Here is a 13865-nt window from a genome sequence, read left to right as displayed (position 1 = left end):
TGGCCTGAAGACGGAGTACTGTATACTTGCGTTTACACGCACCGGCGCCCATAATTTTGACGATCTGGAACGTTGTTGGATGATGTTCCCACAAATGGGTTCTTATGTAAAACGTGACACTACTGAGTTCTCTCTCTAGAAGTGTGTAACACGAATTGTGGAACACCCTGTACATAAAAACTTACATTTAATTTTCACATCTAAAAAGTTTTAAATTCATGGTAATAAATCACCTTTCTGTTTCTTCGTTTTTCGTCTCATTTAATTTTTGTTGTCAACTGGATGAAGAGTGGGTTTGCTGTACCACTGATGCCCCACCCAGAGCCCATATGGGACCCGGGTGGATGAGAAAAAACGGAAGGAAGAAAGGCGAGGTCGGAGTTAACGTGAGGTCAGCATATTATAGTGCCACAGCTGGGTTTTGAGGGTGTGTGATCCAACCTGTGTACAATTTGCGAATGCGTCAGATTATACAATACTGGCCATTAAAATTTCTACACTAAGAAGAAATGCAGATGATAAACTGGTATTCATTGGACAAATATATTATACTAGAACTGACATGTGATTACATTTTCACGCAATTTGGGTGCATAAATCCTGAGAAATCAGTACCCAGAACAACCACCTCCGGCCGTAATAACGGCCTTGATACGCCTGGGCACCTCCGGCCGTAATAACGGCCTTGATACGCCTGGGCATAGAGTCAAACAGAGCTTGGATGGCGTGTACAGGTACAGCTGCCAATGCAGCTTCAACACGATAACACAGTTCATCAACGGTAGTGACTGGCGTATTGTGACGAGCCAGTTGCTCGGCCACCATTGACCAGACGTTTTCAATTGGTGAGAGATCTGGAGAATGTGCTGGCCACGGCAGCAGTCGAACATTTTGTGTATCCAGAAAGGCCCGTATAGGACCTGAAACATGGGGTCGTGCATTATCTTGCTTAAATGTAGGGTTTCGCAGGGTTCAAATGAAGGGTAGAGCCACGGGTCATAACACGTCTGAAATGTAACATCCACTGTTCAAAGTGCTGCCAATGCGAACAAGAGGTGACCGAGACGTGTAAGCAATGGCACCCCTTACCATCACGCCGGGTGATACTCCAGTATGGCTATGACGAATACACGCTTCCAATCTGCGTTCACCGCGATGTCGCCAGACATGGATGCGACCATCATGATGCTGTAAACAGAACCTGGATTCATCCGAAAAAATGACGTTTTGCCATTCGTGCACCCGGGTTCGTCGTCGAGTACACCATCGCAGACGCTCCTGTCTGTGATGCAGCGTCAGGGGTAACAGCAGCCACGGTCTCCGAGCTGATAGTCCGTGCTGCTGCAAACGTCGTCGAACTGTTTGTGCAGATGGTTCTTGTCTTGCAAACGTCCCCATCTGTTGACTCAGGGATCGAGACGTGGCTGCACGATGCGTTACAGCCATGCGGATAAGATGCCTGTCATCTCGACTGCTAGTGATACGAGGCCGTTGGGATCCAGCGTGGCGTTCCGTATTACCCTCCTGAACCCACCGATTCCATATTCTCACCCTCCTGAACCCACCGATTCCATATTCTCCTAACAGTCATTGGATCTCGACCAACGCGAGCAGCAATGTCGCGAAACGATAAACCGCAATGGCGATAGGCTACAATCCGACCTTTACCAAAGTGGGAAACGTGATGGTACGCATTTCTCCGAGGTATCACAACAACGTTTCACCAGGCAACGCTGGTCAACTGCTGTTTGTGTATGAGAAATTGGTTGGAATCTTCCCTCATGTCAGCACGTTGTAGGTGTCGCCAACCTTGTGTGAATGCTCTGAAAAGCTAATATATTGCATATCACAGCATCTTCTTCCTGTCGGTTACATTTCGCGTCTGTAGCACGTCATCTTCGTGGTGTAGCAATTTTAATGGCCAGTAGTGTACAAACTCAGGTGGCACATGGAAACAAAGGAATTATTAAGGAGAGGATATGCTAGCAGGAGTGAAGCAGTGGGGGCTGGTCGTGAGTCTTGCCTGGCAAGCTCGTTCAGTGACAGCTTTGCCCCGAAGGTAAGGTTGCGGGTTCGATTCCCGATCCAGCACGCAGCATTAACCTGCCAGGCTTCAGAACACGTTGCGTGTGTTGTTCAGTGGGTGGTGATGAGGGATTTGGTTGTTCTGGACAGACGGCGAGCCGTGGGACCTGCGCTCGGTTTCTGTGGCGACCAGCCTGGGCTTGGAGGAGCTGACAGTCGGCTTCGAGAGGTACGTGGCCGACGTGCGCGCCCTGCCCACAGTGTCGGGACGCCTGCTCGCCGACATCGACGAGAACTCCGTGAGTACCCGCTCCCTATCTACAATCTTCACTTTCACTCATTCACTCATCAAACAGTACAAACCTTAAATAACAATATATCGCCAGCTGGTATCTTCTGTGACCTCTCCACGGTCTTCGACTGTGTAGATCATGATACTCTTTTACAAGGGAAACTCAACATCGTACCCCACTTAGATTTAGTGGTAAAATGGCCCAGTGCATAGCTCGCCAAAAACTGAACACAGATCAAGCATGAAAACAGGAAAAAGGTGTACTGAAGTGTGAAAAAAGAACCAAAATTGAAACAGTGATAGGTCCAAGCTCACGATCCGCAACAACGAGCGATTCGGAAGAATAACGGGGTCGTGATTCTGTGGTCACAGTGTTGGACGGCAAAGCTGCAGATCCGTGTTCAAATCTCCCTCGTGCCCCTTTTCTTTTTTTTTTTTTTCCACGAAATTATAAACTTTCCGTCCGATCACTGACGTGTCTGTTCTCCTTCAGTTCTAGGCTCTACAGTCTGGAACAGCGCGACCGCTACAGTCGTAGGTTCGAATCCTGCCTCGTGCATGGATGTGTGTGGTGTCCTTACGTTAGTTAGGTTCAAGTAGTTCTAAGTTATAGGGGACTGATGATCTCAGAAGTTAAGTCCCATAGTGCTCAGAGCCATTTGAACCATTTTCTCCTTCAGTAGTCTTGGCAATTGTCATACTGTACCCCGGTTGCAGAACATGAAACGTGTGGTGAGAATATAGTACCGTCGCAAGTAAATGTGATAAACAGGGAGAGCAGGCGAGATGCCACATAGACCACTCACAGAAATGAAAACAAATAAACGGCTGTGAAGTATGTTATAACAAAGGAATTCGAGAGTCAAAACATCCAAAGCGGAACGCAAAAGACATAACATGTGGTACTTGTCTAGAACAACTAGGTGGTACGTACCTCTCGACTTCCCTTCCTTACAGCTCGTTGTTGCAAATGGACATAACACCACGACACAGACACAAATCTGAATACGGCGAACAGACACGTCAATGATCGGAGAGAGAGAGTTCACAATTGTATGACAAAAAGGGGCACGATGGAGATTTGAACACAGATCTCCCCCTTTGCAGTCCAACACCGTGACCACATAACCACGATGACGTTGCTATTCAAATTCACTCGATGTTGCACATCTTGAGCTTGGGCCGTTCACTGTTTCCATTTTGGTTCTTTTTTCACAGTTCAGTACACCTTCCTGTTTTCATGCTTGATCTGTGTTCAGTTCTTGACAGACTACCCACTGGGCCATCATATTACTAAATCTGAGGGGAGTGCGATGGGGTGTCAACTGTTTTAGAAAAACTGAAGTTTTATAGAATTTATGGCCTTACATATAACTGGTTTGAATCGTACTGACAAACAGTATGCAGAAGGTTGTGCTGAATAATCCAGACAATGCTGGAAGGGTGGAAAATTTTAGTGACTATCTATATATATATATCGAAATGCTGGTGTCTGGTGGAAGCTTACAGTTTGGAGAATATCTGTTGAACGTCTTCTTCCTGTCTGAGCAGTTTCTACAACAATATATGTAGATGCGGAACAATAATATGGCTTTGTTTCTCGCGGAGGCGACGTAGGATCTTACTGTTCAAGTGTCAGCATCATTCAGAGGGTTGTAGGAATATTCTAACTATTTGGTCACTGTCTATCGCCCAAAAACGTTTATAGGAAGAGAACAACATTCGAGAGCATCCATTCTTACCTCATCATTGCATTTAAAATGATGTGACGACAAAACGTGCTGTTTATCAATTAACATGCTTTGAATTAAACTTACCTAAATACTTGTCAGATGTTCCGGACACCACAGGCAACTTCACAATTGAAAGTAATTAACTTAGCGAAGCGAAGTATCGTGTTTACTTTATGCCCACGTTCTGAAAATATTGTAATCTAACCATTACTTATTTTTTGTTTTGTTTTTAATGATTTCTTATACCAGACTCCGTAATTGTTTTGAATTTTTCGATAAAACGTAACCCAAAAATTTAAAGTGTAGCAGTAAATGTGACTTTTCGCAAGAAATGTCAAATTTTATATTTTCAGGTTCAGTATGTTGTGAATAAAACACAATGGCAATTAACGAAATCTCTCTTTGTTTAATTTTTTTTAGTGGCCAAAAGGTACCCCTCCTCTCTATGTTCACATTACAGAATTTGCGTTGGTACTGCTAAGATTGCGCTAAAAGATATTTTCAGGACTCTACATATACATCAGTACCCATTTAAAAAGGACGTTCTTATTAAGGTTTTTTTTTTTAATTTCCTTGTGGTGAGCATGAAGTACCCCCCCCCCCCCCCCCACCACCACCACCATCGCTTAGGATGCGTTGTGGAAAATACGTTGGTATTGCTAGGGTTGATGACCACGAAAAGATTCATGGCGAGCATCATCGTGTGTTCCTAGAGCGAGCCTGAGCGCAGCCTTGCTTCTACTCAGGCCTGAGTTTGTGGCGTAGCCTTCTGGCTGCTGCGTGCAGGCCGCAAGCCTGTGATCACGTGCCACACGAGCGCTCTCCGATCTGCTAATTACTGTCACCCTGCCGGAACAAACTGCCCCCAGAAATTACATGTTTCGCTCTCGGTGCTGTCCTTGCAGGGAATTCATCGTTCTATTCCTGGGAAGCGTTGACTTATGTCAAGGTCACCTTAGGACATCACATGTTTTGAGTTATTACAGGTAAAGTCTATCTTTACCCGCGTGGAACATTCCAGTTTCCAAACAAACGTCACATTTCGAGTGTGTGAATTCGACATTCCCAAAACCGGACAGAGGATCCCAGTGTATCAAAAATTGGTAGGGTAGATGTTCTTGCATGACAGACAGAACCTGAGTCTTTTGCTGGGTATAATACGTATACACAGACATAATAATTTAAAAAAAAACTGGTGATGGGATTAATGTGAGACGTGAGATTTAATAGCGGGGCTCTCTTTCTAACATCAGTCACACGCAAATGCTGTTTGAATGATCTGAGATCGATGAAAGAGTTTGAATGATAGTTTGTGCTTGTGTGTTAATTTCTGTGCAGTGGAGGCGGCACAATAGCTAAAGATAATTACAAAGCGACTGCAGTGCAAGAGAAGCAGAATAACATGCATGCACACTTCATGTAAAATACTACAGTAAACTCCCAAACCACTTAAAAATGAGAATAAATTCCTACGCATGAGGAAACCAAACTGGTGCAGTACATCGGTATTTACATCCTTACTGGTACAGTTGCAGTAGTTCAAAAACATATTGTTTGTGATGGGTAAAACAAAGTATCTAATCTTAATCTAATAATCCACAAGCAGTTGATGGAAGTGGTGGATTTTGTATCCCGCCTGGAATGCGGCGCATGGGTTGGATCAGGAAAAGGTGGAACATGTCGGTACTGCTGTATGAATTTAAATCCCCTTTACTCCAGCAATAAGAATACATAACTTGGAATGAGGTGCGAACCTGAAGCGAAGTGTCCTGGCTGGCTGCACCTAATGGAAATGGGGCGAAGCAGTCGCGGAGCTCGTAGAACTCGACAGCACCGGCTAGAGGGCGCTGTCGTCTGTGTCTCGTGGTAGTGCCAACCTTTGAAACTATGCTATCGATACCACAGTGGAAGATTGCTCTCCCATGGAACTTGACGAAGTGATGTATAGTGATTCCTTCATATTGAGAGACGTGAATTCATAGACTTCTAGCTGTGAGTGCTTCACTTATAAACGGATTTTCCTTCTTTTCGAATTTAAAACTGACCAGCTAGTTAATTACATTTACATGACTAGATAATATTCACAATAAAATATATGAATTATGTTTGTATATGCAGCATACTGTTTATTGGGGCATATGGAACTGACACACAGTATTTTCCTCTACTGAAGAACTTATCAACGACATAGAAAACAAAGTGTGACTATTATTACTTGCTTTAGAACATACCGCTACAGTAAATTTATCGCGTGTTTTCTTTTTCTGGATATTTTATCATAAAGTATTTTTAGCTATGGCCTAAACATTTTTCTGATTCAAGAATAGACTGGCATTTTCAAACTGGACAAGTTTGTTGCAAAAATTCCTAATGCTAAAAACGTGATATTTTTGTGGCTTATCAAGAGACATGTGCTTAACAGTGTGAAATATGTATCATTTCAACATCTGAAGCAAAATATATTTTCAATATTCTGTTTTAAATTCTGGTCATTTGTATGTCACTAATCTGCTATTTTAAGATAAAATATTGTGTCACGTATACATCTAGATGTCTAACAATGAAAAAAAGCCTAATATAAACAAATTAAGCCAGAGGTGTGGAAGTAACACGAATGGATTCACACTTCAAGCAAATTTTGAGGAAGCTCATGAAGATAATCTGATCTGTTTCGATTTTCTTCACTTCACACTTCATAGACCTCTCTTCACGTTTTCAAAAGATGTATTACCTCTTCTTGCAGCATTCACAGCATCCAGACTTTCAAGTATGCTCCTGATTAATGCTGCGATGATCTCGTAAGGAAACTTTCTCATTTTTTTCAGGATTTCTTCCCCTAGGTCATGTGGGATATCTGAATAGTGCAGATGGGCCCTTCTTCCTAGTTGTTCCAATGCATGCTAAATAGGATTCAAATCAAAGCTTTGAACAGGCCGAGCCATAGCACGAATCTTCTCTTCAACCCAAGAACTCTTCTACAATTCTCGCAACATATTGACGTACACTGGTGTAAAATCATCACCAATAAACAGATTGAAAGGTGCAACATGCTACAAAAGGAATTCCTCCAAATACCGATATTCAATAAGGCTCCCAAACTCCACAGAGATCAAATCCACCCTTGCAGTCATACTGATTCCTGCCCACACCATCAGAGAATCGCCATGAAAAAGTGTCCTGAAAGAGAATGTGCACATACAATACCTTTCCCAGGCCTTCTACAGAACATTTCTCTACCATCGGGTCATCGCTGGACAAATTGCGACTCATTGGTGAACAACACTTGCTCCCGTCGTTGCAATCTCCAGCCGCGATATCCCCTTGACGAACGTAGTCAGCTCTCTGGCGAGTTCTGAGCCTGCAGCAGGTCTTCTGGATTGAAGATTAGCTCCTTCCAGTCTTCTTCAAAAGTTTCTTTACCAACACTGAGCCCTCGAATATGGCAGAGCCGACTTTGTACTTCGACAGCAGTGGTGCAACGGCTGCAGAGAATTTGAAGGTGTAAGAAGTGGCCATCTCTTGCCGATGTTGCTCCTCTCGGGCCTGATCCTGGCTTCCTTGCATGACCTCCAGTTTCACTGTATCTTTTTGAGGCTCTGGAAATCGTGGAAGGTGTAATTCTCAACATCCCTGCAATGTAATGCATGCCGAGATCATCTTTCAACAGAGCGACAGCTTTAACAGCATCCTCAGTGCTTAACAGTGTGATTACGCCGGAAAACTAATTAAGATAATTGCAGAAAGATCCTATAAACACGTGTGATTGAAGGGGGAATAAGTACTACAAGAGCGGGAAAACATTATTGCCTCACAGCCTTGTTGTGTTTTTCATGTTGCGCGGGAGAGATTAGTTCAATAAACAACTGTCGCTTCGTTATTTGCTCGCAAAGCAACGCCAATAACTTACCAGTAACGTACCCCATCAAAAAATGTACATGGGGCATTCAATGAGCCAATGAGAAATGCAATACATTTTTTTTCTTGGTCAGTTTCGGTTGACGTAATGCGGATTTCATTGTGAGACATCGCTTCAGCCCCTATAACTTAATGAAGTTCCAAATAGGTGGTGACGATATACGTAGCCTTCAAAATGGCGTCTGTAACGGAGGTGCACTTCAAGCAGAGAGCTGTCACTGAGTCTCTGAGTTTCTTTTTGCAGAAAACCAGAGCATCGCAGATAGTCATCGGCACTTGCAGAATGTCTACAGAGACCTGGAAGTGATCAAAAGCATGTTGAGTTGTCGGGTGAGGGGTCTGTCATCATTACAACAAGGTCACGCAAACCTGTTTGATCTCCCATGAGCCGGCCAGATGCACACAGCTATGACTCCTGCAATACTGGAACATGTGGACACTCACATTCAAGGTGATCAACAGATCACAACTAAACATTTTGCTGCTCAACTGGATGTCTCTGTTGAATTTGCTAGCACACTCGTCCACCAGTTGTGGAACTCAAAGATGTGTGCCCGTTGGGTTCCCCACCATCTAACAGAAGACATAAAGAACAATGAAGGACCAACTGTGTAGAATTGCTTAAGTATTACAAGGCTGATCATGTCAATTTTCTGTTCAACATCATCACAGGCAATGAAACATTGGTTCATCACTTCAAATGTCCGCCCCTGGTAACTGAGTGGTCAGCTCGACAGAATGTCAATCCTAAGGGCCCGGGTTCGATTCCCGGCTGGGTCGGAGATTTTCTCCACTCATGGACTGGGTGTGGTGTTCTCCTAATCATCATCATTTTCATCCTCAACGATGCGCAAGTTGCCGAAGTGGTGTCAAATCGAAAGACTTGCACCCGGCGAACAGTCTACCTGATGGGAGGCCCTAGTCACACGACATTTCCATTTATCACTTCAAACCAGAGACAAAAAGGCACTCCATGGAGTGGTGCCACACCACCCTCTCCTCCAAACAAAAAGTTCAAATCTACATTGTCAGTTGGTAAAGTCTTGATGATGGTCTTCTTGGACACTGGAAGGGCTATTCTGTTTGATGTACTCCATCATGGTGTAACAATCAATTCTGAGGTGTACTGTGTTACCCTCAGGAAACTGAAGAAACTACTTCATGACAATGCAAGACCTCACACAGATCTGGGCAACTGAGAGGAGCTCATCAAAATTTCTTTGGGCTGTTCTCCCCCCCCCCCCCCCCCATAGCCTGGATCTTTCACCTTTGGACTTCCATCTGTTTGGCCCAATGAAGGATCGCTCCATAGGAAGCAATACACGGATGATGGAGAGGTTATTGATGCAGCAAGACATCGGCTCTGACATCAACCAGTAGAACGGTACCATGCAGGCATACAATCCCTCCCAGTAAGGGGGCATAAGGGCATCACATTGAACATAGATTATGTAGAAAACCAGGATTTTGTAGCCAAAAGAGTGGGAAATAATATGGTGTACTGGAATCCTGAATAAAACCAACCTGCTTTCAGAAAAAAAGTATGTTGCATTACCTATTTAGCACCTCTCATAGTATAGAGTGCTACACTTTGATTAAATAAGTAAATAAACGTCATTTATTATGTGTTGCATGCACAAGCCACTAAGCATATAAAGATTCTGTTTAAAGCCACTGGAACTTCCTCTGTCTACTTAAACTGTAAAAGTGCTAAAAATTGTTTTAGGCTTTTTCAATAATATTTTAGATGGAAATCAAGAATAAAAAACAACAGTTGAAAAACTATTAATTTACTCTCAGTTGCACTATTTTCATTCTATTACACATGCAAACAGCTGTAACTTCAAAAACACTGAAGATAGAGCATATATTTATGTGATAATAATAATCAGCATGGTCCATTCTGTTTCTGCCTGAAATGCCGTGTGTAAAGTACTGTAGAAAACAGTTGACTGTTGTGTATTGTCATCACTTACAATCACTAAATGAAAGAACAGCATCCCTCATATACAATGGAGGGTGAAATATGGCCAAATTATGATGTTTGGAAATTTGTAAATGATTGGTCCTCTTGAATGTTTTATTATTATTATTATTATAGTACTGCAGACACAGTGAAGTATGTTCAAAAGACATGGAACAAAGAGAAGCAGACAAGTGATGAATGAGGAAATGAATCACAAAATGTGACATTATCACAGGATGACAAACAGACCACACACAGAGCTTTGACAAATGTAAAGCTTCATGTTGAGTACAGAAACAGGATTGTTGTACTGTTACACCTGTGGGCTGCCAAATCTGTTGTGTGGTGCTTGTACATATTTCTTTGATGTCAAAATTCAGCATTTAATCATGTGGCCTAATGGTTCAATGATTTCCACAGATGAAATAATGTACAGAATCACTAAACAAACAAACAACATTCATTCGTTCATTCATTCATTGTGTTCCACAGTTGCAATCATGTACAACAACATTCAAGGGCATGGACTGCTTCAAGTTATTCATTAACAAAAGATAAGCAAACCACAGAAGCTTAATCTGTGTACAGTATTAATAATAAACTATCAGTATACTGCATAATGCTATTCATGCTGAGAAACTGGATCATATAAATTAGAAAGAAAGCTGCTATTTTGAAAAATATTTCCACCCCCTCAGTTGCACTTAGAGAGACAGAAGGATAGATAAACATTCCAATGTATGAGGCTCACAATATACCATCATAACTTTAGAGAAACATCATCCACACGGTTCTGAAGACAGCAAGAGCCAACAAGTGTGAGAATTGCCGCAGAATCAGCTTAACAGCTCATGCATCGAAGTTGCTTACAAGGATAATATACAGAAGAATGGAAAAGAAAATTGAGGATGTGCTAGATGATGATCAGTTCGGCTGAGAGAGGCATTTGCAGTTAAGACTGATAGCAAGACTAAAGAAAAATCAAGACACATTCATAGGATTTGTCGACCTGGAAAAAGTGTTTGATAATGTAAAATGGTGCAAAATGTTCAAAATCCTGAAAAAAGTAGGAGTAAGCTATAGGGAGAGATGAGTCATATACAATATGTACAACAGCTGAGACGGAATAATAAGAATCGATGACCAAGCAAAATAACCAATGACAGATTGAACAAGGACATCAAAAGCAGACTAGCAATGGTGAAAAGGGAATTCCTGGCCAAGAGAAGTCTACTAATATCAAATATCAGCCTTAATTTGAGGAAGAAATTTCTGAGAATGTACGTCTGGAGTACAGCATTGTGTGGTAGTGAAACATGGACTGTGGGAAAACCGGAACAGAAGAGAATCAAACCATTTGAGGCGTGATGCTACAGATGAATGTTGAAAATTGGGTGGACTGACAAGGTAAGGAATGAGTAGGTTCTGCACAGAATCGGAGAGGAAAGAAACATGTGGAGAACACTGATAAGGAGAAGGGACGGGATGATAGGCCATCTATTCAGACACGTGGAAATGACTTCCATGGTACTAGAGGGAGCTGTAGGGGGCAAAAACTGTGGAGGAAGACAGAGATTGGAGTACATCCAGCAAATGATTGAGGACATAGGTTGCACATGCTACTCTGAGATGAAGAGGTTAGCACAGGAGAGGAAATTGCGGTGGGCTGCTGGGCTGCATCAAACCAAAGACTGATGAAAAAAAAAAAATAGACAGAAACTTGTTGAATGGCTTTGTACTGAAGTACATAACACCACTCTGAATCTTAGACAAGAAGCCAAAGTGTACATGAAAAATATTTTCATGCTTTGTAGAGCAGTCGAATACATTGCAGTTCAGTTGAAAATTATTTTTAGTGTCAATGAAAAAAATCATTAATCAGTAAATGTATTGAAAAATATTATAAGGATTGCAAGATCCTTAACAAGGTTTCTCCAGAATATGTTATTATCTACTTTAACAATATTCTTGCTATTCAATTCTGCTTTGTAGATATTATATTTACTGTTGTTTCAGGTAGAGTCTACACTCTAGTTTCTGTAAGTGTTGATTATGTTTTAATTTGTTATCCATCTGGACCCAAGAAATTGTACCTAGAATGTTTCATTTAGTGTATGACTATTATTAATGTCTACTCCTGGTGCTAGGAGATCATTTTTGCTGTGGCCTCAGTGATCAGGGACAGTAGTCAGGTGTGTGTGAATTGTGCTTGTGTGAATGTGTGTGCATTTTCTACATTAGAAGAAGGCCTATTGGCTGAAAGCTCATATGTATAACAGTCTTTTTGTTGTGGTTGTCTGTGACTCAAGTTCTCCTCTATATGGTGAGTAGCAATCTATCCTTTTCATAATGTTGTATTTTTTTCAAAATGGGGGCTTTTCTGTTAACTTTTATTAGCTTAAGATTAGTTCAGGTAAGATCAAACAATTTATACGAGCTTAACATTAGTAACAACTGCTTCACTTATTAAATATATTCTTGGCTCTATTCACATCCCTAAATGTTCTCCTTTATGATGGAACCCTAAAAACACAATCAATGAATGTTGTTGTTGTTGTTGACTTCAGTCCTGAGACTGGTTTGATGCAGCTCTCCATGCTACTCTATCCTGTGCAAGAGAGTGAATGAATGAATGAATAATACAAATTCATATCATACCCATAAAACATACACAGTTATTGATAAATACATCTTTGTGTATGCAAATATTACATAACTTTTCTCATTTGGTATAACTGAAGTAAAAACACACCCATCTAATGGAGTAGAAATAACAAACTTGTAAACTGTTGCTAACAATGTTAATACAGACTTCTATGTCATAGTATTTATTTTTAAGAAGTAGACATTTAAGTCAGTTGTACTGCATATATGCCGTGCATATTTCTAAACATGAAATTAAAATATGGTTAAATGCATAATAGTAGGTTTTTTCTTCTTACACTCATTTCAGAGAGAAAATGGTTAGCCAATATGCATCTTTTGTAACAAAACATTTAATTAAATCTCTATTACAAACAAAAATCAAAACATGGTATCTTGTAGAACAGCAGATGGTAAGAATTTGAAGTAACTGTTTATGACAGTTATGTTCCTTTTTTTCAGGTACTGCTGAATATATCATTTAGTAAAAGAGATGATGATCCAAAAGGCTGTGATGTGGTCCTACAAGAACTGGATGTACAACGTTTGGAGGGAATAAATTTGAAGCTGACAGGCTTAGGTCCTTTTAATTGGCTCCTGTCACGTATAGCAACATGGCTTACAAAACATTCTCAGGATAAAGTGGCAGATGTTGTTGAAAAGGAACTGGCTCAAATTGCAAACAAAGAACTTCAGAACATACCTTGTGATGCTGATTTTATAACTGCAATAAGCATGCTTTGAGTCTGAACACCCATCAGTGAACTGTCTTAACAAATACTGACATGTGAATAATTGGGTGCCAACTGTCCTCATTCTGAGAACCAGGACAAAGAGTAGATACAAAGTAGACTGCAAGTATCCAGGTTGGAGAAAATTGCTGTATGAACGCGTTGCATCTGTCATTACAAATCTCATGTTTTATCATTGATCAACATACAAAAACATTTGTCTTATACATTGAAACCAAATAAATAAGTAAAATTGTGTGTTCCTACATTTTTTATTAATATGACTATATTTACTTGATGTAATACAATATTTTGTGTGCTCATAATGGGCTCAATCCCAGCTGAGCATGATTTGTAACAAAAGTGTGTTCTGTTTCACTTTTTTTATAGCTCTTTGATACATTTTTTATTTATGTCACATCACTTACACATCTCAAACATCTCTTATACTGTACAACATTTGAACATAGAAAACCAGCTCCAAGTTTTAAAATGTATATGCACAAGACTTCATACAAGCCACATGGTTTAATTCTTGCTGTTTGGTGCAAATTTGTTAC

The 13865-nt window shown here is 41.0% G+C and overlaps 1 protein-coding gene across 2 annotated transcripts in view; it reads left to right on the top strand.

Moving 5' to 3' along the window:
- Window positions 1-13563, top strand: part of LOC126235803 (uncharacterized) — a 135374-nt gene extending 121811 nt beyond the window's left edge. For both annotated transcript variants that reach the window (XM_049944623.1, XM_049944624.1), the window contains 2 exons: window positions 2176-2324; window positions 13037-13563. In XM_049944623.1, coding sequence (XP_049800580.1) covers window positions 2176-2324; window positions 13037-13318 — 431 coding nt within the window. In that variant the 3' untranslated portion in view covers window positions 13319-13563. The remainder of the gene's footprint in view (window positions 1-2175; window positions 2325-13036) is intronic.
- Window positions 13564-13865: the final 302 nt, after the last annotated feature.

The sequence above is a fragment of the Schistocerca nitens genome, chromosome 2, assembly GCF_023898315.1.
Source record: "Schistocerca nitens isolate TAMUIC-IGC-003100 chromosome 2, iqSchNite1.1, whole genome shotgun sequence".
NCBI classification, from domain to species: Eukaryota; Metazoa; Arthropoda; class Insecta; order Orthoptera; family Acrididae; genus Schistocerca; species Schistocerca nitens.
Note: the sequence above shows the minus strand (reverse complement) of the source record. Positions and strands in the feature narration are given on the sequence as shown.